Below are 26,822 nucleotides of genomic sequence, written 5' to 3' on the forward strand. Positions count from 1 at the left end.
TTCTTGATTTTCCTGAAGCCTTTGATTCTTTGGATCATGAGTTGCCACTGTTTTGCATGAGAACTGATAAAAGTCAGGAGGTTCTGCTTTTTCTCCACCAAAGTGCTTCCATAGCAAGAATGGGACAGTGAAACTTCCAAACATCAGCCTGAAAATTGTTCCTTTCTGGGAAATTAAAATGAAATGAAACTTAAAATGCATACACCATTAAATACTTAAAAGCTGGTTTAGTTGCACACTGTTATATTTTAGCTTTAGTTCTGTAGTTTATTTTCATCTTCAAGTTAGTAGAATTCAGGTTTTTTTTCTATTTACTCGCAATTGAAAAATATTTCCTTGCTCAGCCTGTGCAATAAGTGCCTGTGACTTAAATGCTCTAAACCCTTCTCTGTTCCCTGTGTTGACAGTAGGACAGGGGAATTCAGGGAAAATGGGTCATTTAACTGCACAGCAAGAAGGAATTTAAATTCTACTCTTCTTTTTGAAACTATAGGTGTCTTTGCCTTTTGTGTGTCATGAAATCTGCTTTATGGAACACACTCTGGGAGAATGATTTAAGTGCTAGTCATTAAAAACCAACTCTTTTCATTCAGATAAAATAAATTGATTTGAATTCTAGATATTCTTCACACTTTAGGTTTAGTATCTAGGTCTTTTGCTTATTTTTGGTAGTTTAGAAACCGCGGCAGTGCTGTCATTCAACGCTGATACCCAAGGTGTTGTTCAGGCATTAGAAAGTTTATTGTGACAGGCTGGACCTTTGACAAAAGGGGAGAGACAATTATGCAAAGAGTTTATTCTCAAAAAACAGAAGGCCTTTGCTGCTATAGTAGGCTATTTTATTTGAAAATAAGCTACCAGTATTGCCAAATACCAGGAAGCTGCTATTGCTACCAAATGTAAGACTGTATCTTAGCTGATGCTTTGTCTTAGCACAAATGAAGCTTGCAAAATAAGGAGGAAAAAAAAACCCATGAAGGACAGGTTAAAAAGATATAAAGGAGTATCATTCTTGTTGACTGCCTGCCAGTTCATACCTGCTGAAGGTCTGGTCCAACTTCACTCCAGTTTGTTTTTCCTGTTGCTGTTCTGGGGAGCCAACTTTCCTCCCTTTTATACTGGCTTACCTTTTACTTCACATAGGGTTTCCTGCATTATCCAGCAAAGTGTAATTGTAACTTGAGTCTTAAATTTGAGTCTTGATGTTTGAGTCTTAAATAGAGGCATGAAAAGAAGTGTTAAGAGGAGTGTAAACAGCTCTTTTTTCCTAGCCCCATGAAATTTGAAGGCATAATTTACTCTTTAAATTTTTATATTTTCTTAGGAGAAGCCTTTAGTTGTATGTATGGGAAGTTTTTTTCATATAATTGTTGGATTTACAATGTCACTACAAGTGAATAGGTAGGTAAGATGACCAGTCACAAGAGAAGCACAAAAGATAATAAACACTTCATTTTGTTTGCTTAAAACAGAGTGTGTATGCTTTAGCAACTGTAGTACTGTCTGTGCTTTTATTTTAATAATAGCCAGAGTAGCTTTCAGATGTGGGCATTATCCTTTCTCCAGCTGTTAAGTGCGTGGAAGGTTGTGGTACAAGTTACATTTTTTTCACACAGGTAAGAATCCAGAAGGGTCTGAAAGGTCAGCTATGTTTTTAGGCTTGGCATTGGAAAGAATATTTTACTGTTATATGGCAACTGCCAGAAGGGTTTCATGGGTTTTTTTGGTAATTCAATTTTGAAAAAAGGCATGAATGTGCATTCTCAGGATAAAGGCATCATATCCTTGCTGCTTAAAGGAAATTCCAGCTCCCAATAATGTATGCAGAAGAAAAATTTGTGTTGGTTGCTGTTTGAGGTCTTGATGCTTTGCCAAAGTGTTAAACAGATATGTTCTAACTTAGCTTAAATAGAAGTGGGAGGTAGAATATTTCTGATCAGTTGTATAAGAACTGTGAATAAATTCTGAGTTGGTGACCTTATTACATCCTGGTCTAAGTAATATAAATGTTCAGATGAATGTTTTATCCCATATATAGCCAGCACCCTGCTAATGTAGGACTAGAGGAGAGCTCAAGAGAATGCTCAGTCCAGATTTCAGCAGTGAGTCAGGATCAAATTCGTCTGTGTTGTTCTTAAACATTTGTATGTTTGTCTAAGTTGGTTTTATAGAACCTTTCAGTTAAATACTTCACAGTGTACTCACATTAACTGCTCCAATTTTTCTTGAGAATTTTTTTCTCTTTGGTAAGTATTAACATCAAAATATACTAATGTCATCTTTGAAATGTGTGAAGCACAAAAGGCACCCACAGGATAATATTATCATTTAGGATAATAAAACAATCAGTGTGTGACTTACTTGAAAGGCACTGGATTCCTTCTACAACAATTTTTAGTGGTAGTTCATATTTTCGTCTCTGGCATTGGTACGTTTTTTATCATTTCACTTTGAGAAAAACTTGTTGCTGATTTAGTTGTGGATATTCCTGTTGAAACATTACATTTGATATTTAATTTCCTAGCTGGAAACTGATGAAGGCTTTCTCTGGATAGGCTATCATTATTAAGTGTTCCTTTCACAAAATATATTCCTTGCAAAGTGGGGTTAAGGAAGCGTTTTGAGGTGCTGGGGAGAGGGGAGTAGTTAGCGTTGCCTTTGTTCCCTCTTTGCACAAATACGTGGTTCATTTGGATAGGGCAGACAAGATGTTGCATTTCTGATTTAAATTTTCCCTCTATTAGCTAGGATTTTTGTGCTTTTTTTTTCCCCTTTTAAGTGTTTATAACACCTAAAATACCAGGCTTCTATTAATATGGATTATTTTCTCCTTCTAGCAAATGAAAACTACAAACAAGTAGCAATGTGTATTCTGTATCACATAAGCATGGATGATCGCTTTAAATCAATGTTTGCGTACACAGACTGTATACCACAGGTATGTGCTTTCATATATGATGAGGTGGTACAATGCATCTTTCCCTCTGTCTTCCTCGCTCATAGCAGAGCTCGCACTGACACCCACAGGTGAAAGTGGGAACAACCACGATGCTGCTGAGTCGGTGGTGAACTGCCTACTCATCGGGCAGTCTAACTGTTCTTGCTGTCTTTTAATGGTCCCTAGAAAAAGGATAGGTGACATATTCTCTGTCAGTGCTGCTAACAGTTGAGCTGCGTCAATGAATTGGTAAAAATATAGGTGACCTGATGAATTTCTACAGAGGATCAGGAATGCTTGAAAGAGAATAAAGCTTGTGCACAGCACATCCTTAGGGAACCTTGTGGAAAGTATTTCCTTTACAGTTTTAGAAGGCATTCTTTTCTGATCCCATTGGGTATCAAAATTTCAACGTCTTCAGTATTACAGGATATGAACTGGAAACCAGCCAAGCAGTGTTATGTTGCTACATGACAATTCCTTTTCCAACTGCAGACATGTACAACAGGGGAGACTTGAAGACTATGGAAGGCTCTTCACTGATCTTTCAGGCTACAGTTTGTTGCATAACACTTTGTCTCCAGTCATAGTCTTTCATCCGAGCACAGACACAAGATGATGGGGGTTTGGGTTTTGTGTGTATTTTTGTGTGTGTGTTTTGTTGTTTGTTGTGTCGGTTGGTTTTGGTTTTTTTTTTTTTAACAAGTACCAAATCCTCTCTTACTGATCTTTTTCTCAGTCTTGATGAGGCTGGAGTTGAGAAAGCCTGCATTGCATAAGTGTAAAAGCTCTCCAGTAGCTTTTTCAGAATTGCACCATGATACCTTCTTTCCTGCCAAATGTGTTTTTAACATCAAATACATCCAGAATGGGAAGTTGCCATGGAAAGTTTTCAGAATGTTTCTGGTCATTATCTCATGACAAAAATGGTGATGTTTTTCCAAATACAGGAGGATTTTTGGAGAATAGAGAGGGGAGAACTGGTGGAAATAACTAGTATGTGTTACAAAATGGTCTTGTAAACATCCTGCTGACTGCCTTTTCTGCCACAAGAAGCAACTATATGTTAAGGCATTTGCATAATATGAGGGACCTGCTTTGTTCTGAGCAGTCACCGGCCAAACCAGAACTTATGCACTGTGATTCAGGGCTTGCTTATGACGTGCTTTCAGGGAATCCTGGCATGGCTCTTAGATCCTCAGTGCCAAATGTAAAGAGCTGTGGAAACTTCAGTGATATCATACTCCGAGCTTTGGTGAACATCATTGTTCTGATAGGCAGTGACTGCTCAAACTAGTGCTTACAGAGCTGTATCCAAAGACTAGTGGAGCAAGAAACAAGTCCTCTGCCTTTACTGGATTTTGGCTAAAACTACAAAATTCGAAGGATAACTATGGCTATTGATGGTTCGGTGGTCAGTGTAATTATTCACAGATCACATCTGCTGACTGTTCAAAAAGGACAAGCTGACAACCAGAGCTTAAATTTTATTTATGAATGTTCAAAATTAGGACAGTTACTAAGAAAGACAGAGGTGGTAGAAAACATGGGGAAGTGGATAAGGTATCAGGAGAAGAAAATGACCTTTTTAAAAGGACTCCCTGCCATCTGATTCTAGCCTGGAAAGCCAAATTTTCTTTTCAGTAGTAGTATGTGCCCTTCAGTGGGTTTGTTTTCTTTGGAGGAAAGATGTCCCTCTAAACTGGCAAATACTCAATAATGAATGTTTAGCTGTTGTAGAAAGTGACTGGAAAAATCAGTCCCATGTTGTCATTTTGAACAGGCGAAGTGCTTGACAAGGGCTTGCGCGTGCTGTCCCAGGTAAACATCCTTGTGGATTGCAGGAGTTAGTGGGTGCTATTCTAGTAACAGTTAAAAGTCAGTATTAACAGTTCATTCTTGTTTAGACCTCAGCAATGCGTGTTTTGTTTAAATAGGTGCAAATGCCATCCAGATGCTTATAAAAGCCTTTATTGGTAATAACCTGGCCAATCAAAGGGCATGGTTAGGCAGTGATGTCATGGTGATATTTAATATTTTACCGCAGAGCAGTGTGCAAGGTTCTCCGCAGCTACCCACATGTTTTCCACCATGGTTGTCCTGTTTGGCCCCTCTTTGATCTATAAGCTTCTTTTCAGCTTAATGCTGGTAAACGTCCTCTCTTGACAGCACCCTTTGCTCCTGTCCGCCATTATCTGCTGAAGTTCAGAAACCAGAGCATCACTTCAAACAGCAGAGTTGGGGAGTAGCCGGTCAGGAGAGATTCCTGAGGCATGCAGTTCTGGCATAATCATTCAAAGATGTTTGAGCTGGGCTTGGGGAGGGGGTTGGACAGAGGTGTATGTGAACAGAGAGCTGTGGGGGTTGGCCTCTGGTCACTGGTAAATAAGTGAAGGCAGGTGCCAGAGAGTCTAGACACAGTGATTTCAGTCCTGGTCTGTGGTATCTGATACTCAATATGGGACTTGTCTGATTGAACACTACTGCCTCTTCATTGCACATGCTGCAGTCTTTTTACTGCCTTCCTGTTAAATCAGTAAAAGATGACAATGGACATAGTAAAAGCAGAACAAATTTAATTTTAATATTTCCTATTTGGCAGCAATTACTCTTCCTTTTGAAGTGGCACAAGAAGCAATCAAATTAAATGAAGACATAATGGGAAACATGGAGCTCGTACGAAACTATTATTTTAAAATTTGAATGGCTTTAATTGAAACTGGATATATTTTTTCTTTTTATAGAGAAGTAGTTCAGTAATTAACAGTGTAATCCCATCTTGTTAAACATCTAATTTCCACAGATTTTGTATTGTGTAAGTAATGAGAATGTTTCCCTTCAAATTATTTGAAGGGTTTTAAAAATCTGTTTTTAAAGGTTTTGTAACAGAAGAGTTGCAGGGGGTGATTTTTGAATGCTCATGTTCCACTTGTTAAGTGGCAACTTTCTTCTCTGGTTAATTCACTCTTATGTGACTGTCAGGCTTACGGATTTAATAAACGAGGGATTTTATAAGTTCTTGAAACAACCTAAGGAAATCTGATTCTACTTTTTTAAGAAAAGGAGGAAGAAATCAATGATAGCTTTTAAATCAGTACATGAAAGTCCCAGAAAAAGAGATGAATAACTATGCTGTAACATAAATTTTTATTATTTTTTTATTATTTTATTTGGGTCCATTTGGAATGACAGCCTGCTATCTCATAATAGATAAACATACAGAATTCCTGTAGTAAAATATTTTGGAGTGAAATTCCTGCAATCCTCCCCCCCTTCCCCCCCCCCCGCCCCTCTCTAAATGGGTGGTTCACCCACTTTCTCTAGTTTTTAATGCTTTACAAACGGTCTTTCCACCAGGGGGCAAGCACACAAATATTTAATGATTAGTTGTTGCTTTCTTCTCCCCCCACCCCTTTTTCACACAAACTGAGCTACATTTTTTGTATCTTATGTCCCGCTTATCTTTAGGTTCAGTTGTTTCTACTTTCAGTAATCTCAGTCTTGTCATCACGCTGCTTTGCATTATAATCTTGACATGTCTTATGGACTGAGCAGGTTTTAGGAGAAAATAGGGTGATGTCCTGCAGCCCCTCAACGAGGAAGCCATGCAACTTGTCTGCCATGGTTAGAAACAGAGAAAAAGAAACAGATGTATTTCAGTCATGTTCATATATTCAATATGCCGTTTCAAAAAATGTTCATATTGAGCAAAATGAGATTAGATAGCCTGTGATGTAATGGACAATACAGGTGCCAGGTATATAAAATTATGGCAATCCATAGGTTATTATTCCTAAGGAATCATCTGGGAATTCACTGACACTTACTAAAGAGTTGGAACAGGATTATAGGCAATTGTCTACTTATGTTAACCCAGGTTGTTCTCTCCTGTTACCTAAAGAATACAACTACTACTGAGAAGTCTTTGATATACAGCAGTGTTCAGCTCTAGTAATGGAAACAGCAAAGATAAAGCATGTTGCTGCAGACACGGCTAATTTACCTATCAATGGAGTAATCTCAAAGCAAAATAGTAGTAGAATTATTCTGCAATTAAGTATCCATTTAGAGTCATAATTTTATTAAACAACCAGGTATTAATCTGACTTTCTGTGGAACTAAGTTGTGGGGTTTTTCTTATACTAAGTCCACCTAAAATTTCAAACCAAATTTATCCATTCACAACTTTAAAAAAAAAAACAAACAACAAAAAACAGTAAAAATAAAAAAATCAGTGGTAGCAATAAAATGTAACTAACCCAAGTTAATTTTAGGTGATGAGTGACTGCCGGTTTTGGCACTTTATAAGCATTGTTATCCCCAAATAATGGAACTATACATCTTGTGCCCTTGACCTTTTTAACTTTACTGTTCCTGTAGAAATGCTGAATATTAATTTAAAAAAAAAAAAAAAGCTACTGTAGTTGACATCATAACATTGCTCTTCTAATGCTTTGGAAAGATGAATGGCTGAAGTGTGCTTTGTTTCTTGGCAGTTAATGAAGATGCTTTTTGAATGTCCTGATGAGCGAGTTGACCTGGAACTTATTTCTTTCTGTATTAACCTTGCTGCTAACAAAAGAAACGTACAACTTATCTGTGAAGGTAAGGGTAATGAGATTTTACTGTTTTCTTGGAGATGACACCACTTTATATATATATATATAAAAATATATATATATATAAATTTTATAGATATTGTCCTGGTTTTAGCTGGGATAGAGTTAATTTTCTTCCTAGTAGCTGCTACAGTGGTGTGGTTTGGATTTGGTATGAGAATAATGTTGATAACACACTGATGTTTTAGTTGTTGCTAAGTAGTGCTTATCCTAAGTCAGGGACTTTTTGGTTTCCCATGTTCTGCAAGCGAGGAGGTGCTCAAGAAGCTGGGAGGGAGCGTAGCGAGGACAGCTGACCTGAACTAGCCAAAGGGATATTCTGTACTGTAGGACGTCATGTTCAGTATATAAACTGGGGGGAGTTGTCCAGGGATCACTGCTCAGGGACTGACTGGGTATTGATCAGCAGGGTGGTGAGTTAATTGCATTGTGCATCACTTGTCTGTCTTGGGTTTTATTTCTCTCTCGTTATCTTCCTTTTCATTACTATTATTGTTGTTGTTATTGTTATTATAATATTTTACTTAAATTATTAAAATGTTCTTATCTCAACCCATGAGTTTTACTTCCCCACCACCCCCCATTCTCCTCCTCATCCCACTGAGGCAGGGGAGGAGTGAGCGAGTGAGCAGCTTTGTGGTGCTTAGTTGCTGGCTGGGGTTAAACCATGGCAGTCCCTCTTGGTGCCCAACGTGGCGCACAAAGGGTTGAGGTAACAACAGATCTGATCAGAGTGTGTAAAACAAATTAGCTCTAAGTGTTTATTGTATTGGTTTCTATTAAACCAAGACATATGCTTACATATATAAATTATGTATATTTGAGTTATGTATGTATGTATATGTATTTTTAAAAAATAAAATGCACTTGTTTGGGTAATGATGGCAAGCAAATGGCCATATCCTCCCCAAAATTGGTCTTGGCGGCAGGAGTGACACTGAGTAGCCGCACATGCCCAGATCTCTCATGCATGTAGTTCTGTAAAATACACTGATGATGTTACTGTGGAAAGCTATGGCTGTATGGGAAGATTAAGATATTGTTCTACCTGGTGCCTAAAATCCATCTTCAGCTAATCAGTGTTTCACCTGCCAGTACCAAATTTAATACACAGTGATGTTGTTTAGTTGCATCTTTCCATCAATTTTTTTTAATTGAGCATCTTTTGGGTTCTAGTATTTTGTTACGTGGTATAGATGGGTCTGCATTTTGTTCAGTAGCTCTCTACATTGCTTTTAAAGTTTCATTATTTTCATACTAGCAGCTTTAAATGGAAGATTATTTTTAAGTATCTCTAATTTTCACTTGTGCTCAAAACTTTCACTATAAACTACTACAATAAATTACTGGACTTTAAAAGGAACAATTGCAATCAATGGATTCTATGGCCAGCAATTCCACTTTAAAATTCTGTGCATAGCTCTGTAGAAGGGGGAGTAGGGAGATCCAATTTTATATGAAAGGTACAAAGGAAATTCAAGCTAGTAGCACTTATTAGATAGGCAAGGTGATCTTTTGGAAGCATAATGGTAACAGTGGGACTTGCCCTATGCAATCAAGTACTTCAGATCTGTGTATGTTATGTGTATTCCCATGTCATGATCTACATGACTGGTAAATAATCTTTAAAAACCATAAGAATGTATTTATTCCATGGAGTGGGGAGAGAAGTCTTTGTGCTAGCACCAACAGCTGTGCTGCATCTCCACTAACTGCACTTGATTATAGGATAATGATTTGGATCTAGAACTTTTCTTGGTCTGAATAAATAAATAAGCACACCTGAAGCATTTAGTTACTTATCTGACTTTTTAAGTGTCCCATCAGTACATATGGTCATAGTAGTTGTTTTAGAGAAGCTATAGAATTTATACAGAGCAGGTCTTGTCTTTTCAACTTAAACTTGGAAGAAGAAATAGTTCCTGTCTAGATTCTTCACTTTTTCCTTGTAAACTTCTAAAAGTTAAAGCTGTTTTTTTGCGTGTGTGGTGTTGATTTTTGATCAGCCAGTACTTTCCTCATTTTTTTTTGTTTGGAGGATTTCCTAAGTGTTTGTTTCTTTTCAGGAAATGGCTTGAAAATGCTAATGAAGCGGGCTTTGAAATTTAAGGACCCATTGTTAATGAAGATGATCAGGAATATTTCACAACATGATGGGCCAACTAAAAGCCTGTTTATTGTAAGTATTATCTGTTACCTAATGTGATCTCTGATTCTTTCTACTGGAAGAGACTGGCTTTGGAGAGCTGCTGTTTTGTCTTTACAGGGTGTCCAGTTTAAGTTTTCTTGGCTGTCATGGATTGATTTATGTTTTGTTTTATAAGGCTATCTAAGGTTGGTAGATCAGTGTTTGGATCCCTCACTACAGGGAAAACAGATCTAAAGCTGTATCCAATAAGTCCCTGTTCCAGAACAAACACACAAAAACAAGCAAACAAAAAAACCCGAAAACCCCCAACTGCTGGGGTGCACGTCATAGTAATTAACAATTATCCTAAATCTCTGCTTTCAGAGCTAGAGGGCAAAATAAAGTGGTTTTTTTTTATACTGTGCAAAGTGTTCTGTATAAGTGGATATTTAAAAATTTTGAATACTTAATATTCAGTTAATCGTATAAAGCTGCCCTCTCAAAAGTAGGGCAGGAAACACAACATCCGAATTGTGGAAATTTTAAATGTACTGTTAAAATGAGGATTGAATATCAAATTGTCTTAAAGCAGTATGGAATTAGTAAGTAGAATGCATGATTCCCCTGTCTGTGTCCCCAGAAATCTTGTAGTTATTTGAGGACTCCGTTACTGTCACTAATGCAGTATGGTGTTTGCTATTGTCTTTCCCTTATTTTCTAACAGCTTTCTCAAACTGTGTGTGTAGTAGCTACTTTTGGAACATCTGAACAAATGATTTACATCTCTTGAAAGTGAAAGGATGGAAAGGAAGAATGCTGAAATGTTTTCTTGGATTATTCTTCAACTGAAATTGAAACTGCCTTATTAGCCCTCATTTCAGGAGAAAAGTCTCCTTAGTGTTCTTTTGAGAACTAGTTTTGATTTGACCAAGTTGTGAGTTCCTCAGAACCCCAAATTATTCACCTGTAATGTTTGTTGCTATATTTTCTTTAGGACTATGTTGGTGATTTAGCAGCTCAAATATCAAATGATGAAGAAGAGGAATTTGTGATTGAATGCCTGGGAACACTTGCAAATTTGACCTTACCAGATCTGGACTGGGAACTTGTGCTGAAAGAGTACAAACTGGTTCCGTACCTCAAGGATAAGCTAAAACCAGGTCTGTACAAAGTTTGGTTAGTCTTTCAAAGTAGATTCTCCTGAAGAATACTTAGAGTGCTCTTTCAGAGTCTGTTTACCTTTATAATTTGTGATTGTTTGGGGAAACATAACACTGAAGAACATGTATATTTATCTGTAGATACAATTAACTGCCACAAGATTAAGAATTTCTAGGAGGTAATACTTTGCCTTGACTTACCAGGTTCTGCAGAAGATGACCTCGTTTTAGAAGTGGTGATAATGATTGGAACAGTTTCTATGGATGACTCTTGCGCTGCTCTGCTGGCTAAATCTGGAATCATCCCTGCGCTCATTGAGCTTCTAAATGGTATATTGCCATGTTTGACTTTAGGTCTTGTTTTTCAGAGACATTTAGTTGATGTAGCTGTGCTGTAACGAATGCACGAGGCAGAGGTAGGTGTTTTGTATATGAAAGGAAGAGCAATTCTTCCGTTATTGATAGGGAGACTAGTAGTCTAATAGATTTTATTTTTCCCATACCTCCACAACGCTTGCTTCAATCTGTGGTCTTTCTACTTGACTGGAGCAGGGAAGAAAACACTCATTTTGTGTTGTCAGGAGATGAAATCTCACGCATGCCACTGAACTGTCTAGCTGATATGTAAGAACTGGGCTTTCTCTAAGCATCAAGAGCTTCTAGTTGTGAGATCTGAAATTGTGGTGGTTTTTTTTCCTTGCAGCTCAGCAGGAAGATGATGAGTTTGTCTGCCAGATCATCTATGTATTTTATCAGATGGTCTTCCACCAAGCCACCAGAGATGTCATTATCAAGGAAACACGTATCTTTTTAAGCAACTAGAGTTACAGCATTTAATTTGCCATCAGTGATGTTTGGCCTATATTTCTGTTGCATAAACCTCCTGATCTCAGAGGTTTCTTTGTAAATGGTTTATTTCAGCTGAAGAAGAAAATCCAAGCAGCCTCAGCATGTAAAGGGACTGCAAGATTATTAGTAAAGATTAAAAGTTAGTTTGCTTTGAAACAGGGAGGGGGATCACTGGACATGACCCATTAGTTTTTATCCGATCTGAATTACTGTATGGATTTGTTTTGCAGATCATAGTCAAAATCACAGTCCATAGCAAAACTTATATAGAGTATAGGCAAACTTCTTGCACTGCACCATTATACGTATATGTTGCATAGTCTGAAGTTATGTGCATTAAAATAATAACATTCTTTCTTATATCGGTCTAGACAACATAAATAATGCCTGCTCTGTATTTTTTGTCCACCTAGTTGTTCTTTGAACTTTGTTTGGCATAAGTCTGCCATCTTCTTCCCACTATGGAGACTTTGATTTCTGTTCTCCTTTTTTTACCTGATTACTGAATCTGTTCTTTGGTTGCCTCATGTCATGGATCTGTTCAATTTTTTTGTATGGTACTTATAACTCTTATTCAGTCTTTACTACTTATTCTTTCAATCACTGCTGATGTTGAGCTCATTCAGATGATCCAAAAACCATGGAAAGAGGCACTAGTTGTCTTTGTGGGCCTTAACTGAATGTTAAATTTTATTGAAACATAAGGAGGAGGTTGAATGGAGCCCTTGTAGGGATAACAGATTAGTGATTACTTTGCTAACAATACAAGGACTACTTCTTAATGTCCTTTTTCCTTTAAGCTCTGTGGAATATCCAAGAAGCCATTTGGGATGTTGTTCTTTGTCTTGTGTTTGGACTCCTAGGTAGCTAGCTTTAAAAAAAACCAGAAAACTTAATTGCGTCTCTTTTTATATCTGTAATGATAAAGCACCATAATTTGAACAATGCTTTTCTCACTCAAATTGAACAAGACTAGTATTAGTGCTATCATGTGCACAGTAGATTATCTTCAATGTTTTTGAGACAAATACATTGGAAACCTTTTTTTAAAACAAGAAGACTCCCTAAAGATTACAAAAGTAACAGTCTCAAAAGATTAAACCATTCCACAGAATCTATGCCTTTTGGACTAACACATTAGGTGCATGGATTTCCTGTAACAGATCAGAATGTATTTTATTTAAGGGGCATGTAATTTTTCTTCAGCAATTTTGAAGAACATTTGGGTATCTTAATGTGCTTTAAAAAAAAAAAAGTGGTTGAGAAAAGGCTGCTGAACTTCACATGTGATGGAAAATTCCTGACTATGGTACTTAATGAAATTTGCAGTTGGAAGAAGCCTAGGCTGTTAAAAAAAAAAAAAAAAAAAAAGCTTTTATCCTTAACAGTTTCTTTCCAGAGGCTCCAGCTTATCTTATAGACCTGATGCATGATAAAAATGCTGAGATTCGCAAAGTTTGTGACAACACCCTGGATATTATAGCGGTAGGTCTGATTTTTTTTTTATCATCTGTCCTTCAAGAACCTCTTTACATGAGAATTCTAAAATAACTAAGTAGCAATAACTTGTAAATTGAGGATATTTTTCATGTGCAACTTTCTAATCACATAGGTAGAAGATAAATTTTCATGGGACAACGATAATCTTTAATCTAGGCTGTGTACCAGACTTCGAAAAAGTGCATATATACTTTGAAAATTCATACTAGTTAGCTTTACACCACAGACACTTTTAAAGAGTGCTTTTATACTTAAATAAATTAATCACACTACATTTCATTATTTCTTAGTTCTCCAAACAAATGGCTTTTGTTACCCAGCAGCTTTTATTCAGCTTTTCTACATCGCCTGATGCCAATATTTGTTTCAAAAAGAAAATGTGGGTGGTGATCCTTAAGCTGGTTGTTTTCTGCTGGGGAGACAGTTAGTATAATATTGAACTCTTTAATATTGTCCTCAACTGTTGGATAGGTGTCCTGGTTTCAGCTGGGATAGAGTTAATTGTCTTCCTAGTAGCTGGTATAATGCTATGTTTTTGAGCTAGGTATGAGAAGAATGTTGATAACACTGATGTTTTCCATTGTTGCTAAGTAATGTTTAGTCTAAAGTCAAGGATTTTTCAGCTTCTCATGCCCAGCCAGCGAGAAAGCTGGAAGGGCACACGAAGTTGGCACAGGACACAGCCAGGGCACCTGACCCAAACTGGCCAACAGGGTATTCCATACCATGTGACATCACATCTAGTATATAAACTGGGGGGATCGCTGCTTGGGGACTAACTGGGCATTGATCGGTGGGTGGTGAGCAATTGCACTGTGCATCATTTGTATATTCCAATCCTTTTATTATTACTGTTGTCATTTTATTAGTGTTATCATTATCATTACTAGTTTCTTCTGTTCTCTTAAACTGTTCTTATCTCAACCCATGAGTTTTACTACTTTTCCCGATTTTTCTCCCCCATCCCCCTGGGTGGGGGACGGGAGTGAGTGAGCAGCTGTGTGGTGCTTAGTTGCTGGCTGGGGTTAAACCATGACAATAAGTTTCCTTTAGCTACTTGACTTCGTTTGTGCAGCTATCCATTGATCACAATAAACTTTTGGGACAGTTGTTTTGTATTAAGCTGCTAACCTGGAAAAAAGAAAGAATACTAAATTATGGAGTGCTATTGCTTTATCAGCTCTTATAGCATGTATAATCTGCTTCTGGGGATCCCTGACTCTAGAAGCATTAATATTTTCTAGGGTATTCTTCAATGAAGTGAAGACATTGTGAAACTGATTCCACTTAAAAGTTGCATTTCCTTGTTAAAATTCCTCCTGGCTTGTTTAATTGAATTGACTTCTATTGATAAATCTCAGCATTTTGTAGTCTCTTAGGATTGTACAGACTGTGCATCCTTTTGGATGTAGAGTAGCTGTCGTGAAATTAAATCTTATAGCCAAAGAGAACTTAACTATGAGTGAAGAGTAGTGCCTTTGGCTACCTTAATGCTTTTCCTATCATCTGCTTAGTTTCTTCAGTTGAATTATGCATATTGCAACTTGTTCTCTGAAAGGTTTAGTGTAGTGTAAGACCTAACTTACGCTGCACAATACTAAAGTCTATTTTGTCTTTTTTCTGTTATACTCATTAGTAATGCCTTTTAATTTATGTCATTTTACTACTTTTTTTAGATGAATATTATTTTCTGTGTTGGAATTCTTTTTATTTGGCTCTGGTTTTGCTTTGTGGAGGTATGGAATGAAAATCGTGGCAGGCAGTTAGTGGCAGAGTTGCTGTTGACATTCATTGAGGGCAAGTTTTCAACTAAGATGAATTTGCACTTAGTACTTACTTATGACGGGCACTATGTTCAGCTTACCAAGATCAGTTATTTCCAGGGACATCTCCAGTGGAAACAGTAGAAAGATTTTTAGCTTCTGGGCGAGGCCAGACAATCCAAGTGCTTCCAACGCTTGTTTTATCTTGGGGCCAGTGCAATTTCTAAGTGTCTCAGGCATTGGATTTGTTCATGTTGGGGAGCTTTACAACATGGTACACACTAGTATCTGGTTACTGAAAAATTATGTCACTAATATTAAGCAACATTTATAGAATCCAGAAGAATAAATACATTAAGACATAGCTGCATATTCAATATTAACATTTGAGTAAAATGTACTTGGCTTTCTTTTTTCTTCCTAAGAAGAGGTAATTTTATGCTAGCCATGAGTAAATGAGGAGTGCTATGATAATGGAAGGGAAAGGCTTCTTAACTTGCAAGAAGCATTGGACAGGACTTCTAGAGCCTTGAGGAAGAATAAAGGGAGGAAATTATATGGTACTGCTGTTATTGGGGGTAGGGGAGAAAGAGATCAAGCATGTACTGAGAGTAGTTTGTGTGGTGGTAAATTATTTTTTTTCTTTGGTTGTGGAGCAGTGCCACACTTAGAATAGTGTTCACTGGTAAGTTAGGAGAGTTCCCTTTCTGCAAGGGTCTTTTGAGCTTTATTATCTAGCTGTTGGATTTTAAGTTGCATAAACCATAACTAACACCATGCCCCCATGGGGAACAGGAAGCACAATATGCCCTCTTTTCTGGAAGACGGAGAGAACCATTAATTGATTGCTTTCTTGGTAATGTTGTAAGCTGGTTGCACTTTGTCTCCTAGTACCAAAAATCACAGGCAAAAATGACAACACATTCCAGATGGTGATGGGAGAAGATGTGAAACATTAAGTTATCAGAACCTCAGATCTTGATAGGTGTTTTGCCGTTCAGCTCAGAGGATATGGTAAAGCAGCCTGTAAACACTGAGATGTTTGTTTGTGTGGCAATTTTACACACTCAGTGCCTTTGGAGGTGTCTGAACAGAAGTAGTCTCTTAAGATTGGTGAAACTTCTTATCTGTGCTAAATCCACAACAAGAAAAACTTAAATTTTCAGTCTTGCTGTTCTATATATGCTGACAGGATTAGTTCCTCTGATGATGGAAATCAGAAACTAAATGTTGGAGAATAGAGATTTGAAAGTAATTTCTTCTCAGGGAGACAAATGCTTCTTTCACTCATCAATAAGCACTATATAGTGTGATTGAAATAACACTGAAGAAAATCAGATGCCTTATAAGCCTTAGGGGAGATACACTTTCCGTAGTAAAGTAATTGTCACAGAAATTATGGAAATGTTACACTAGTGATGATTTGTTTAATATAGCTTGGCTGGACTCTGCCATTGATGAACTGAAACAGATGTGCTGCTTTAGCATAGTATGTACTGGGGAGTCTCAGCTTTGCACTGGTAGATGCAAGATATCCCTTTTGTTAAAAAGAAAGTCTGCGTTGATAATTTAGGAATGCTTCAGTCTTGTCTCATGCTGAGTCTTGACACCAAGCAGCTAGTTTAGTGTACTTGTACACCTAAAGTGGGACAGGTGTCATGGCTCACCTGAAAGTCTGGAATCAACAGCTGGTATAGGAGTCTCCAGCAAATTAAGTTCCCTCTTCCTCAGAAGCCTGGACACCTGCAACTCAAAGCTTGTGGAAAGAAATGTCAGCTTACTCAAGATGGTTTTACTCTGTTCACCTCAGACAATATTATCAAGAGCTGAGGGGGTTATTAATCTCTCAGGTTTCTCATTCTTTTTCTGCTCCTAGCTCAGACTTATTGCAGTTAAATGATTTTCCTCATTTATTCGAAGGATATTTAATTAATCATAACCAGATCCTTGGACTGTTTAGTCTGAGCCTTCCCCTTACCCCATTTCCCCCCACTTTCCTATTCAGTGTTTTTACAGCTTTGAATCCAGGCCTGCTGTACCATCTTGTTTCTCTTACCAAGAGTGGATCATTCATTATGCTTCCTGCAGAAGTAAAACATCTTCTAGATAGCTACAGCATTGTCCATGTGATTTAAGAAGGGCCTCATGCCGAAGGTGTTTTCCAGCTCTCATTCTTTGCCCCAAGTATTTGTAATGAATGCCAAATAACATTTGCTTCATATGGAAAGCTGTGTTAATGAACGGCTTGCATCTTTCCATGTTAGCTAAGTGTCCTGACAAATCCTCCATGTTGGGAATGCTGGAATTTCACATAAGAAGAAAGAATGTGATGTGAACTCTCAGTGCTCTGGGATTTGGGGCCAGCTGTGCAAGATGTTGGCCAGCTCTCTTAGAAGTCAAGGAAGAGCAGACCACAGGGATTTGGTGTGGCCCTTATTTGAATAGGCAGTGTACTCTGAAAATAGATAACCTTTGACTCCAGCTTGGTGTCCTTTTTCCATGAAGAGTGCTGTAGTCACTCCAGGAAAAAAGGTTCTCCCTTCCCTTGTCAAGACTTCCCCCTTTCTCTGGTGTATCTTGTTCCCCTGTTATGCTGTAACAGTCATGAATACAGAGAGGTGGGCAGACGAGCAGCTAGGGTGTGGGGCTGGAGGCTGAACTGTTGACATATGTTTTCACTGATCAACTTCTGCATTGTTCAATTTGCAATCAGTCTGCTTTGGTGCTGGTAGCTTTTTGTGGCAAAGAGCATGCACCTGGCGGGAAAGGCTCTACCTGGACTAGAAGAATAACTGCACTGCAGGCAGCATTAGATAGGGCAGGCATGTCCTGATTGTTTTTGTCTTCACATAAACTTACCTTGGACAGATTTCTTTCTAGCATTGGTAATTGCTCTTTGGAGTTGTAAGGCTAGGAAGGTGAGCCAAACCACTGATCTCTGTTACTTCTATAACAGCTTGCCAATGAGATACCTTACATTCCTCCAAAGGAAAAAAAAAGTTTCTCTCTTCAGCTATTGACAATATAGGAACCCTGTGGATGGTGTACATTTTATGTAGGCACCTGAATTTAGGGGGCATGAATGTTTACTCTTTCTCTGCCTTGCCATTAGTTTCATATGACGGGTTTCTATTAGCTTCCAATCAGAATGTATTTAGTGATGAACTTGATTGCGAAGAATTGACTCTGGGTAGCACAGGTGTAAGTGGTAGGAGGATTTTTTTTGGCCTGTGAATGAATTGCCCTCTGGTGGTACTTACCCTAAGATAGGTGTCATAGACACCTGCAGAAGGTGATCTATAACATCTGTTTCTCTGGTTTATAGAGGCACGTAGTTCAAATGGCATGCCTAACTTTTGGATAGCTAGACAAGATAAATCTTTTCTTTCTTAATAAATGGTTAATTTAACCTTTCATGTAAACTGTGTTTTAGGGATGGTTAAATAATGAAGAATGTAACATACCACCAAGTACAGCCTTGAACATAATGAGCATTCTACTTACTGTATAGCAGTTTTAGTTTAGTATGAGGAATCACTTCAAATGAACCCTATTACAGACCCAATTAAAGGGCAACCACATTAAAGTGAAAAGGAAAATCTGTTTTTCATCAGCTGTGAGAGAACACAAAGCAGATCTGTGTAGCTCTATGTTATCCTATAGTGTGTTAATCAGATACAAGGTGTGACGGAAGCCAGTGACAAAGGGGACCCCTGATAGGGAACAGACATGCTCTGATAATAGGCCAGTTAACGCTTCATAATATTTCAATGGTTCAGTAGTAAACAAAGTTGGAAGTAGAACTTCAAAAAGGATGGCACATTCCTCGCAGAGCCGAACCATACATCTTCTATGACACTTCTGGATTTATGGAAACCGAATGTTAAAAACAGTGATGTCAGGGAGCTCCAAAGAGAATAAAATCAACCTTCAGGATTCCTCCTTTTATGTTTCTGAACATACAGTATTTGGAGGGGGGCAGGAGGTTGGAAAATAGGCACGTTCTGTCCACCTTCTTCTCATTCCCCTACCCACTGCTTTTCTAGTAGCCTAACATTTAAAAGGACTGAAGGGCACAAAGCCATGTTTGTATCTCCATGATGTTTAGTTTTCTGGTTTCATTTTTGCAGGAATTCCTTAGTAAAGAAGGTGTGCTTCATGTGTTTAAAAAAACAAAACCTGACCAAAAACAAAACAAAACCCCCACTACACAAAATTAAAAAAAAAACCAAAAAAAACCAAAAACCAAAACCAAACACGTTTTTAATAGCTCAAAATATAATTACTGGAAGACTTGCTGTGTTTTAGAGAATTGTTTTTCTCTAAACTTCTTTAATTTGGTTTCTTTGTGCCTTTTGGCTGTAGTCCTGCATTTACAGTTTTTCTTCCATTCTGATGTTATTCCATTAATCATTTACCCAGTGGTGTTTCTGCACATTTCTGTGGAAAACGTACAGACATATTCCTGATCTAGCAGTACTTAAATGAACTTTTTTGTGCTGAGGTTATGTAAATTGTTCTAGATTATTGCAAATCATCCTTTCCTAGGATTGCTGCCAGGATGAAACTCTTGACAGAACTGATCATTGATCCGATTCTGGTGCAGTGACTTCTTTGTTCTTGTTGCACATTCATAGTGAAATGCAAAGTACAAATGTAACAAAGTAGCCAAACTGCTTGAATGGATAACTTGTGATTTTTTAAGTAATGTGCGGATATGCTCAATCTTACATCTCCTTATTTGCCATTCAGTTGCTAATCCAAAATTTAGCAGAATGATTGAGGTAAAATACCTCAGATTTTTAGGCCTCTTAATATAGGATGGGAAATGTAGAATGCATAGGAATATTCTGCCCTGTTGTTGTCTAAAGAAAAAATCAGTTAGGATCTGAGAAGTGTTAACTGATTTTTTTAGAAGGATATAAGAAGTTCATGTCTATTTGTGACGGATGTTCAGACAGTGGTGTGGAATGGAACAGCAATGTCCGGCAAGTGGGATTCATTTGGGGTTGTAACTTTGGGAAGATTAAAATGTTTTCAAAGTGCATTTATGGTAAATGTGAATTAGGTAATTTAGCTGCTGGCCTTTCTGCTTTTGAGAACTTCCAAAGGTAAACAAGGTAATGTAAAAAGCATTCAGCTTTCTCACAGATTAGTCTAATTTGCTGTTTGTTAAATTTGTTTATTTTCCCCCACTTCTTTGCAATCATGATTTCTGGGAATAGTTTTCTTAAGACTGCAGTATGATTTCTGGCAGTTACAAGGTGTTTCTCTAAAGCTTGTAAGTAATTCACAACTGCTGGAGGCTGACATAATAGATAGCCCACAGTTTAGCTCTGGCAGATGTAGCAAAGGAGATGTTTCCAAGATGCTGGTCAGATGTCATCATTGAAAGTTATGCCCTTCCGTTTTTTGGGGGGGGGGTTGTTTGGGTTTTTTTTTTTTACTGGTCATTGTATAAATCTCACTGATGAGCTTGCTTTTTCTAAGGGGAACTCTTGTTTTGCGCTGTTATTTCTCACCTTTCCTTTTGGTCAAGAGTGGAAGTGGGGGAAAAGATCAAGAGGCAGAAATAGCATGAGATGTTCTTTTTCCAAACAGTATGAGACACAGATGTGTGTTTGGGTTTTGGTGGTTTGGGTGTTTTGTTTTGGTGTTTTTTCTCCCTCCCTAAGGTTGATACATTACTGTATGGCTGACAGAAACCTGGAATTTTGCTTGAGGCCACTAGGCACTGAGAATATCTATAGATCCCAGAGGTGATACCTGCTCTGTGTATGGAAGTTATGCAGGAGACCAGGTTTTGAACAGGACCACTTGTGCGCCAGGATGGTGCAGAGATGAATTAGAAAGGTCTAGTAATTAGTATTGATCAGAGGTAGAATTGGAGAAATTTGGAATAATGCCACAGACTGATCAGAGCCCCAGATCTGCAGGTACTTGGATGGATTTCCTGTAAAAAGGAAGTTTACATTCTGCTTTAAGCCAAGAGAAACAAACTTGCCATTTCTCCAAGTAAAACAAAGTTTAAAAACCTACTGCCATAGAGTAAGGGTTTGTGGTTGCACAATGCTACATGATTCCCCATGAAATCTTGGATGCTCTAGATATTTGTTGTCACTGTCAGGGAATGCTCTGCTGGAATGACAGGGCCAGCTGGTTTTTGTGTTATTGACCAGTCAAAAGGGTGGAAAAGGCATAGGGTAGAGAGTGTTACCTATGTCAGGTTAATAGCAGTGGAGTCAAAGTGGGTTGAATATTAAATCATTTTAAAAGCTCAAGTTCAGTCTATAGGGGTTTCTGAAGTTTAACCTGAGCTACTAAGCCACCTCACGCTGCCTTTACTGCTATTTTTTGATCTCTGGTTATGTACAGATCCATTTTTTGCATGTCTAGCTGGAGCAGTTTAAGAAATTACCACTTCCACAGCCAAGGCATTGTTGCTAATTGTATGAACAATTTTCATCCCCTTCAGGGCTAAGTAAAACAGATTTTAAAAACCTTAAACTACTGCAGCTAGATCTCCAAGGAAGGTCTGCCTAGATCATGTGTTAACCAACATGAGAGTTAAGAAATTCTTTTCAATTTTTCTCTCCTTTGTAGTTAGGTTAGAAGACAGTGAAGTGGGACCTGTTTCACAAGGATATTTCTTCCCACAAGTAGAAACACTTTGGTTATGAATGTTATTCTTGTTCACAGTCCTTTCATTAAAAAAGTACCAACCACATTGCATTATTTGTGAATCTTTCCAAATGGATAACATCTGCAGATTTCATATGTTGATGAGTTTCCTATAGTTAGCTGTGCCCTATCTTTCCAGCAGTATTGTGAAACTGAGTGTTATCCACAGGTCTGTGTTCCCTCAGTGGTAATCAGCAGCCCACATAGTCTGGTCTGTTTAGAAAGAGCCTTCGAAACAGCTGATTGCAATGATCATAGGCTATGTCACTTCCTTCTATATTGAATATATATGTGATCATCACTTGACTGCAATTAAGCTGTAATCCACATTGAAATTTCATGCGTACATTTTGTTTCCATAGAGGCTGGAACCTATATCCTGTTTTCCTCAGCTTTCTGGAGAAGTTCTTCTCAGATTTTAGTTTTGTATCTCAAATTCTCATATCCTCTTTATTACGAATGTTGTGTACCATTTTTGTGGGTATTCAATGTTAAACATAGAAAGCCATTATAGAATTTGACAAGAAGTTGAAAATTAAATCCTGTCTTATTGGAGCTCATGAAATTAAGATTTATTGGTTTTATCACAACCTTTTTTGTTGTATTTTCTAGTGACTAGTTGTCCTAGTGAATGCTCATCTAATGAGGACATCCAGGGTATTTGGACAGTGTTAGTAATTAATTACTGAACCCCCCTGAAAATTGGCAGTAATTGGCTCTTCTTGATAAACCAAATGAGGAGACTGTGATGATGGAACTTCCCTGCTCAAAGCAGGAATTTTTTCTCGATGGTGTAAAGTTACAAACCATGAAGGAAAGATTGTACTGCTACATGTACAAAAACAGAATAACGTCTAAAGCTTGCAAAATCATTCCTTTGTTTGCTCAAAATACTCTGCAAACTGAATAGAGAATTTAAGTCACTGAGCCCTGAAACTTGCATCTTTCGCTGATGTTAAATTCCTCTGCTATTTCCTGTTAAACCAAACAGCTTTGTCTATACCTCATCCTGAAATATTGTGTGGTGATTTTTAACAGGAATATGATGAGGAATGGGCTAAAAAAATCCAGAGCGAGAAATTTCGATGGCACAACTCTCAGTGGCTGGAGATGGTGGAGAGTCGGCAGATGGATGACAGTGAGCAGTATCTGTACGGTGATGATCGCATTGAGCCCTACATCCACGAAGGGGATATTCTGGAAAGACCTGACCTCTACTACAATGCAGGTAAGGCAGCATATATTAGTATTCAGGACTGGGATTGCTACCTCTGTGTTTGGAACAGGAGCTTGACCTGGGGCTGTAGAGAGAAACTGCTGACTCAGAACAGTGGGACAGTTACCCTTTTGTGTCACTGGGACCAGCACTGATGCATGCTCGCCCCAGGGATGGGCTTGTCCTTTTTAGGATGTTAATGATGGATTGGGTACTGTATATCTATGATCTTACAAAGTGTTACAGGTCTTCAGAAATATCAGTAGACCTATCTCAGAGCGCTAATCAACCATGACAACTGATTTGAATAAAGGTGGCCCAGCCTTGTTCTTCACACCTATTTCTTTTGTCCACAGCTTGTTCGCTTTGCAAACACAAACCTTTTGTCATCTCTGTTAAATTCACAGCTATGGGATTTGATGCTGAATTTTGTTCTGCCTCATGAGTTAGTTCTGTAATGGAATTTTTACTGCAGATCTTGATGAAAGACTTCAATTGACCCACATCAAACTTGTAGGTTCCTTAGCAGAGGCAGTCATTCTGTGACTTTCAGCTAATCTGTTTGTATGATTTTTGCCATTGTGTATCCAGTGAAGTGTGTGAATCTTGTCTGTAAATATTTTTAGTTCCTCACGTGAAAAAGTTTTATTACTTGACAATTTGAAGAAGTTAAAGAAACGCCAAAATTATTCTTAAGAAGTCATGTTCTTATTTGAGATTAACCTTACTACATTTTCTAAAGAAAAAAAGACATTTCTCATCATTTTGTTTAATCCTACTAGTAGGGCATAATGGCACAGTTCTGTGGGATCTCAAGTGGAATTGGCTCTGTCTCTTTCTTTCTGTAAAGATTTTATAGTTATTGAGAAAATAGAAGTTGCCATATTGGATTAAGGCCCTGATGTATCTAGTCCAGTATTGCCAGCTGTTTCAGAGGAAGGTTCAAAAAAAACTCTGCAGGAGAAAATCATGAAATAATTTGCCCACCGGATAAATGTCTTCATAACTCTTCATAAATAGGAGTTTGCTTATGCTCTCAAACTTGTGGTTTTGTATCCTTTTCAAACTGCTTGATGACTGTGCGCATTGATTTTGGTTTTAATTGCTGGGTTTGAGTCTGTGGGTTTTTATTTTCCACATAAGTGTCCAGTCCTTTGCTATGAAGCATGAGTCACAAAACTCTGTCACTCTGGATGAATTTGCAGGAATAGTAATAAGAAAAACAAAACCACTAAAACCCATAAGCTTTACTTGTAGTTGCTGTGAGAAAATAATTGTGCAAGATCTCAGTAACATTTCAAAAATTATTCTCAAAGGGTATCGGAACTTAAGGATTCTTTTTCTTCTACTTTTGATTACATATGTCAGCCATAGCAACTTGCTTTTTTTAGTGGTATGTTTTTCCCTTTTTGAATCCTGTAGCTTTATCTTGCTCTACTAGACCTACGAGGTTAGCAGTGTAAGCCATGTGTTGTACGCTACCAGGGTCTTTTATTACATCGTCTCCTTCAGGCCTCCTAAGGTAAAGACGTGCCAGGGTGCCTGTTGTAGTCTCCCCCTTACAGGTCTTAATAATAAACGTTTGCTTATTTCACAGGGCCATTTCTTTTCCCAACAGTGTGAGCTAGGGATGGAGTGGCACCCGTAACACTGAGTTTCCTGGCTTTTAATCATTTGTGTTGCAGGCTTAGTGTTATTTGAACAAAGATTTTTTGTGTTGGAATTGATATTTGACCGGGAAGGAGAGGCAGATTTCCAATGATATGTTCTGCAGATGTTTGAAAAGTGCTTTTGTTTTTTAAAGGTATGAGAGTAGGTGATTATATTCAAAATACAGATTCACTTCTCAGGTTCCTTCTGACAAGTGCCAGTAATGGTGTGCTTCTGAAGTCTGCTAGATTTATACTTTTGAGATGTGGCCAGAGGGGACATAATATTCCTTTGAAAAGGCTACAGATTATTGTACCAATTGGAGTAGGCATTTGGAGGCTCTGAAGGACAGAGAATTACTTAGTCAGAAATTAAGAAAAATACAAATCTTTGTGCAGTCAGAAATTAAATGCTTGTATTTCAATTTGATAATTTTAGAAATGACATGCACTGGTGGCCGAAGCTCAGTACAAGTCCCACCTCAGCCATAATAGTTCTTGAGTTCACTGATGGCAAGATGAGTTCCTTATTGCAATGATATAACATCTCTTGCATAGTAATTTAAACCTACATGAAAAACTTGGTAGAATCTCTGAAGTTACCTTCATGAGCTCAGTGTCTCTCTTACTCCAAAAGTACATAACCCTAATTTATGTTGAAATGTACATAACAACAGATGTCCTTTAACTGTGTAATCATATTATATGCAGCTGATGCTATCCATGTGCTTTCATTTTCCTATAAATTCACGTGAGCCATAACTCTGAGTGTTATGGTTTGAATGTTAGCAGTCTTGATTGAAGACACTTAGGTAGTGGTCGCTCTAGCCTCAGAGTTAAAATGTAGTGCTTGCTTTATTAATGTAAAGATAGAGGTTATTTTTAAGTCTCTCTGCTTTCAAATAAGTTTTAACCAAACCTGACTGTTTAAAATACATAGTCACTTAAATTGATTTTGATCTGGAGTGCTGCAGGTATAAAAGTGCTAATGTTCTCCCTCATTTCTTTTCTGTGAAAAATACAGAATAGGTAGTGAGATAGGAAGACTCGACACAAGTGTTAATAATAGCTGTTTCAACTTTCCTTCCTCTTCTTTGGTCATTTTACACCCATATGATATCACAGAGCACTCATGTCTTGCTGAACATGCTGAAAGACAGTAATATCGATCTGTGCCAGATTGCTTGTCAAGTAATACTCTTTCACATACTGTATACACATGTATACAATTAGAATATAGCCATGTACAGCTATCTTATGCTGCTAAAAAGTAGTCTGATCGTGGCTAGTATTTTTCATTTACAATCTGTTGTGTTGTATTCAGTCACTTTCCCATGAGGTATTATCTTCTAAATGAATCTCTGTAGCACCTCATCAAATGTCTGTTAGAAATCTAGATGTGTCAATTCTATTCCTTTTATCATTTGTCACTATATTATCTTCAAAAAACATCAGGTAAATTCATAAAGCACAGGGAGATTTGTTTGAATGCCTGAGTCGTCATCTCTAAGCCCTTGTGTCTGTAAGTAACTTTCCACTGCTTCCTGCACAGGCAGTTTTAGTAGTTTTGAAACCACAGAGGTTAAGCTAAGTGGCCTGTGACTCCCAGGATCTTATCTCTCTTTCTTTAAAGTGGAATGGCATTTGTAACTTCCTAATCATTAGGAATCTCTCTCTCTCATCTGTTAAACTATTAAAGTATCAGTCTGTATGTACCTGTTTCTGCCCTGTTTTTATTGGGATGCTTTCTGCACTGCAAGTCTGGGATTGTTTTCATACAGTAGTGGAGACAAACTGATGTAGGGTCTGTTTTAATGAAGTAGCTTGTTTTATCTGATTAGAGCCTAATACTAATTACCAAGTAAGAAATGTGCCCTTAATATTAACAAGAAATGTGTTTTGTGAATGGGAACAGGAAAGAGTTAAGTTGGGCTCTCATTCAGCTGGGGTCAGTTCACTGACTTTACTTCAAAGACACTCTGGATTTACACTGATGTAACAGAGGGAAAATGTTAGTCCCTGATTTTCTTCTCTTCCTTATAAAGCAAGCAGAGACTGTGAAGCCTTTAAGGAGTACTACTGGCTTTACAAACATCTGCATCTTCATATGACAGTTTTTTAATATAAAGGAAGTAAAAGAAACTGTAACCTACGTTCTTGAGAGGATATCATGTGAAAAGACCACTGTTTTAGGAAATAGCTAGAAGACATTAAAATATGGGGGAGATGAAAGAAATAGGTTTGAAGTTGCTTTCCTGTTTTTCTTAACCAGTTTTAAGAGATACAGTGATAAAGGGTAGAGTCTGAACAATTAAGACC

At 37.7% G+C, this 26,822-nt stretch overlaps 1 protein-coding gene across 2 annotated transcripts in view; it reads left to right on the plus strand.

The window, feature by feature from the left end:
• The window catches only part of KIFAP3 (kinesin associated protein 3), a 73,086-nt gene that overhangs the window by 25,932 nt on the left and 20,332 nt on the right, over positions 1-26,822 (plus strand). For both annotated transcript variants that reach the window (XM_030032611.2, XM_041127902.1), the window contains exons 11-18: positions 2,838-2,938; positions 7,435-7,543; positions 9,624-9,736; positions 10,680-10,845; positions 11,050-11,175; positions 11,549-11,647; positions 13,094-13,179; positions 22,677-22,866. In XM_030032611.2, the coding sequence (XP_029888471.1) occupies positions 2,838-2,938; positions 7,435-7,543; positions 9,624-9,736; positions 10,680-10,845; positions 11,050-11,175; positions 11,549-11,647; positions 13,094-13,179; positions 22,677-22,866 (990 nt within the window). The remainder of the gene's footprint in view (positions 1-2,837; positions 2,939-7,434; positions 7,544-9,623; positions 9,737-10,679; positions 10,846-11,049; positions 11,176-11,548; positions 11,648-13,093; positions 13,180-22,676; positions 22,867-26,822) is intronic.

Source organism: Aquila chrysaetos, chromosome 12 (assembly GCF_900496995.4).
Source record: "Aquila chrysaetos chrysaetos chromosome 12, bAquChr1.4, whole genome shotgun sequence".
Taxonomy (NCBI): domain Eukaryota; kingdom Metazoa; phylum Chordata; class Aves; order Accipitriformes; family Accipitridae; genus Aquila; species Aquila chrysaetos.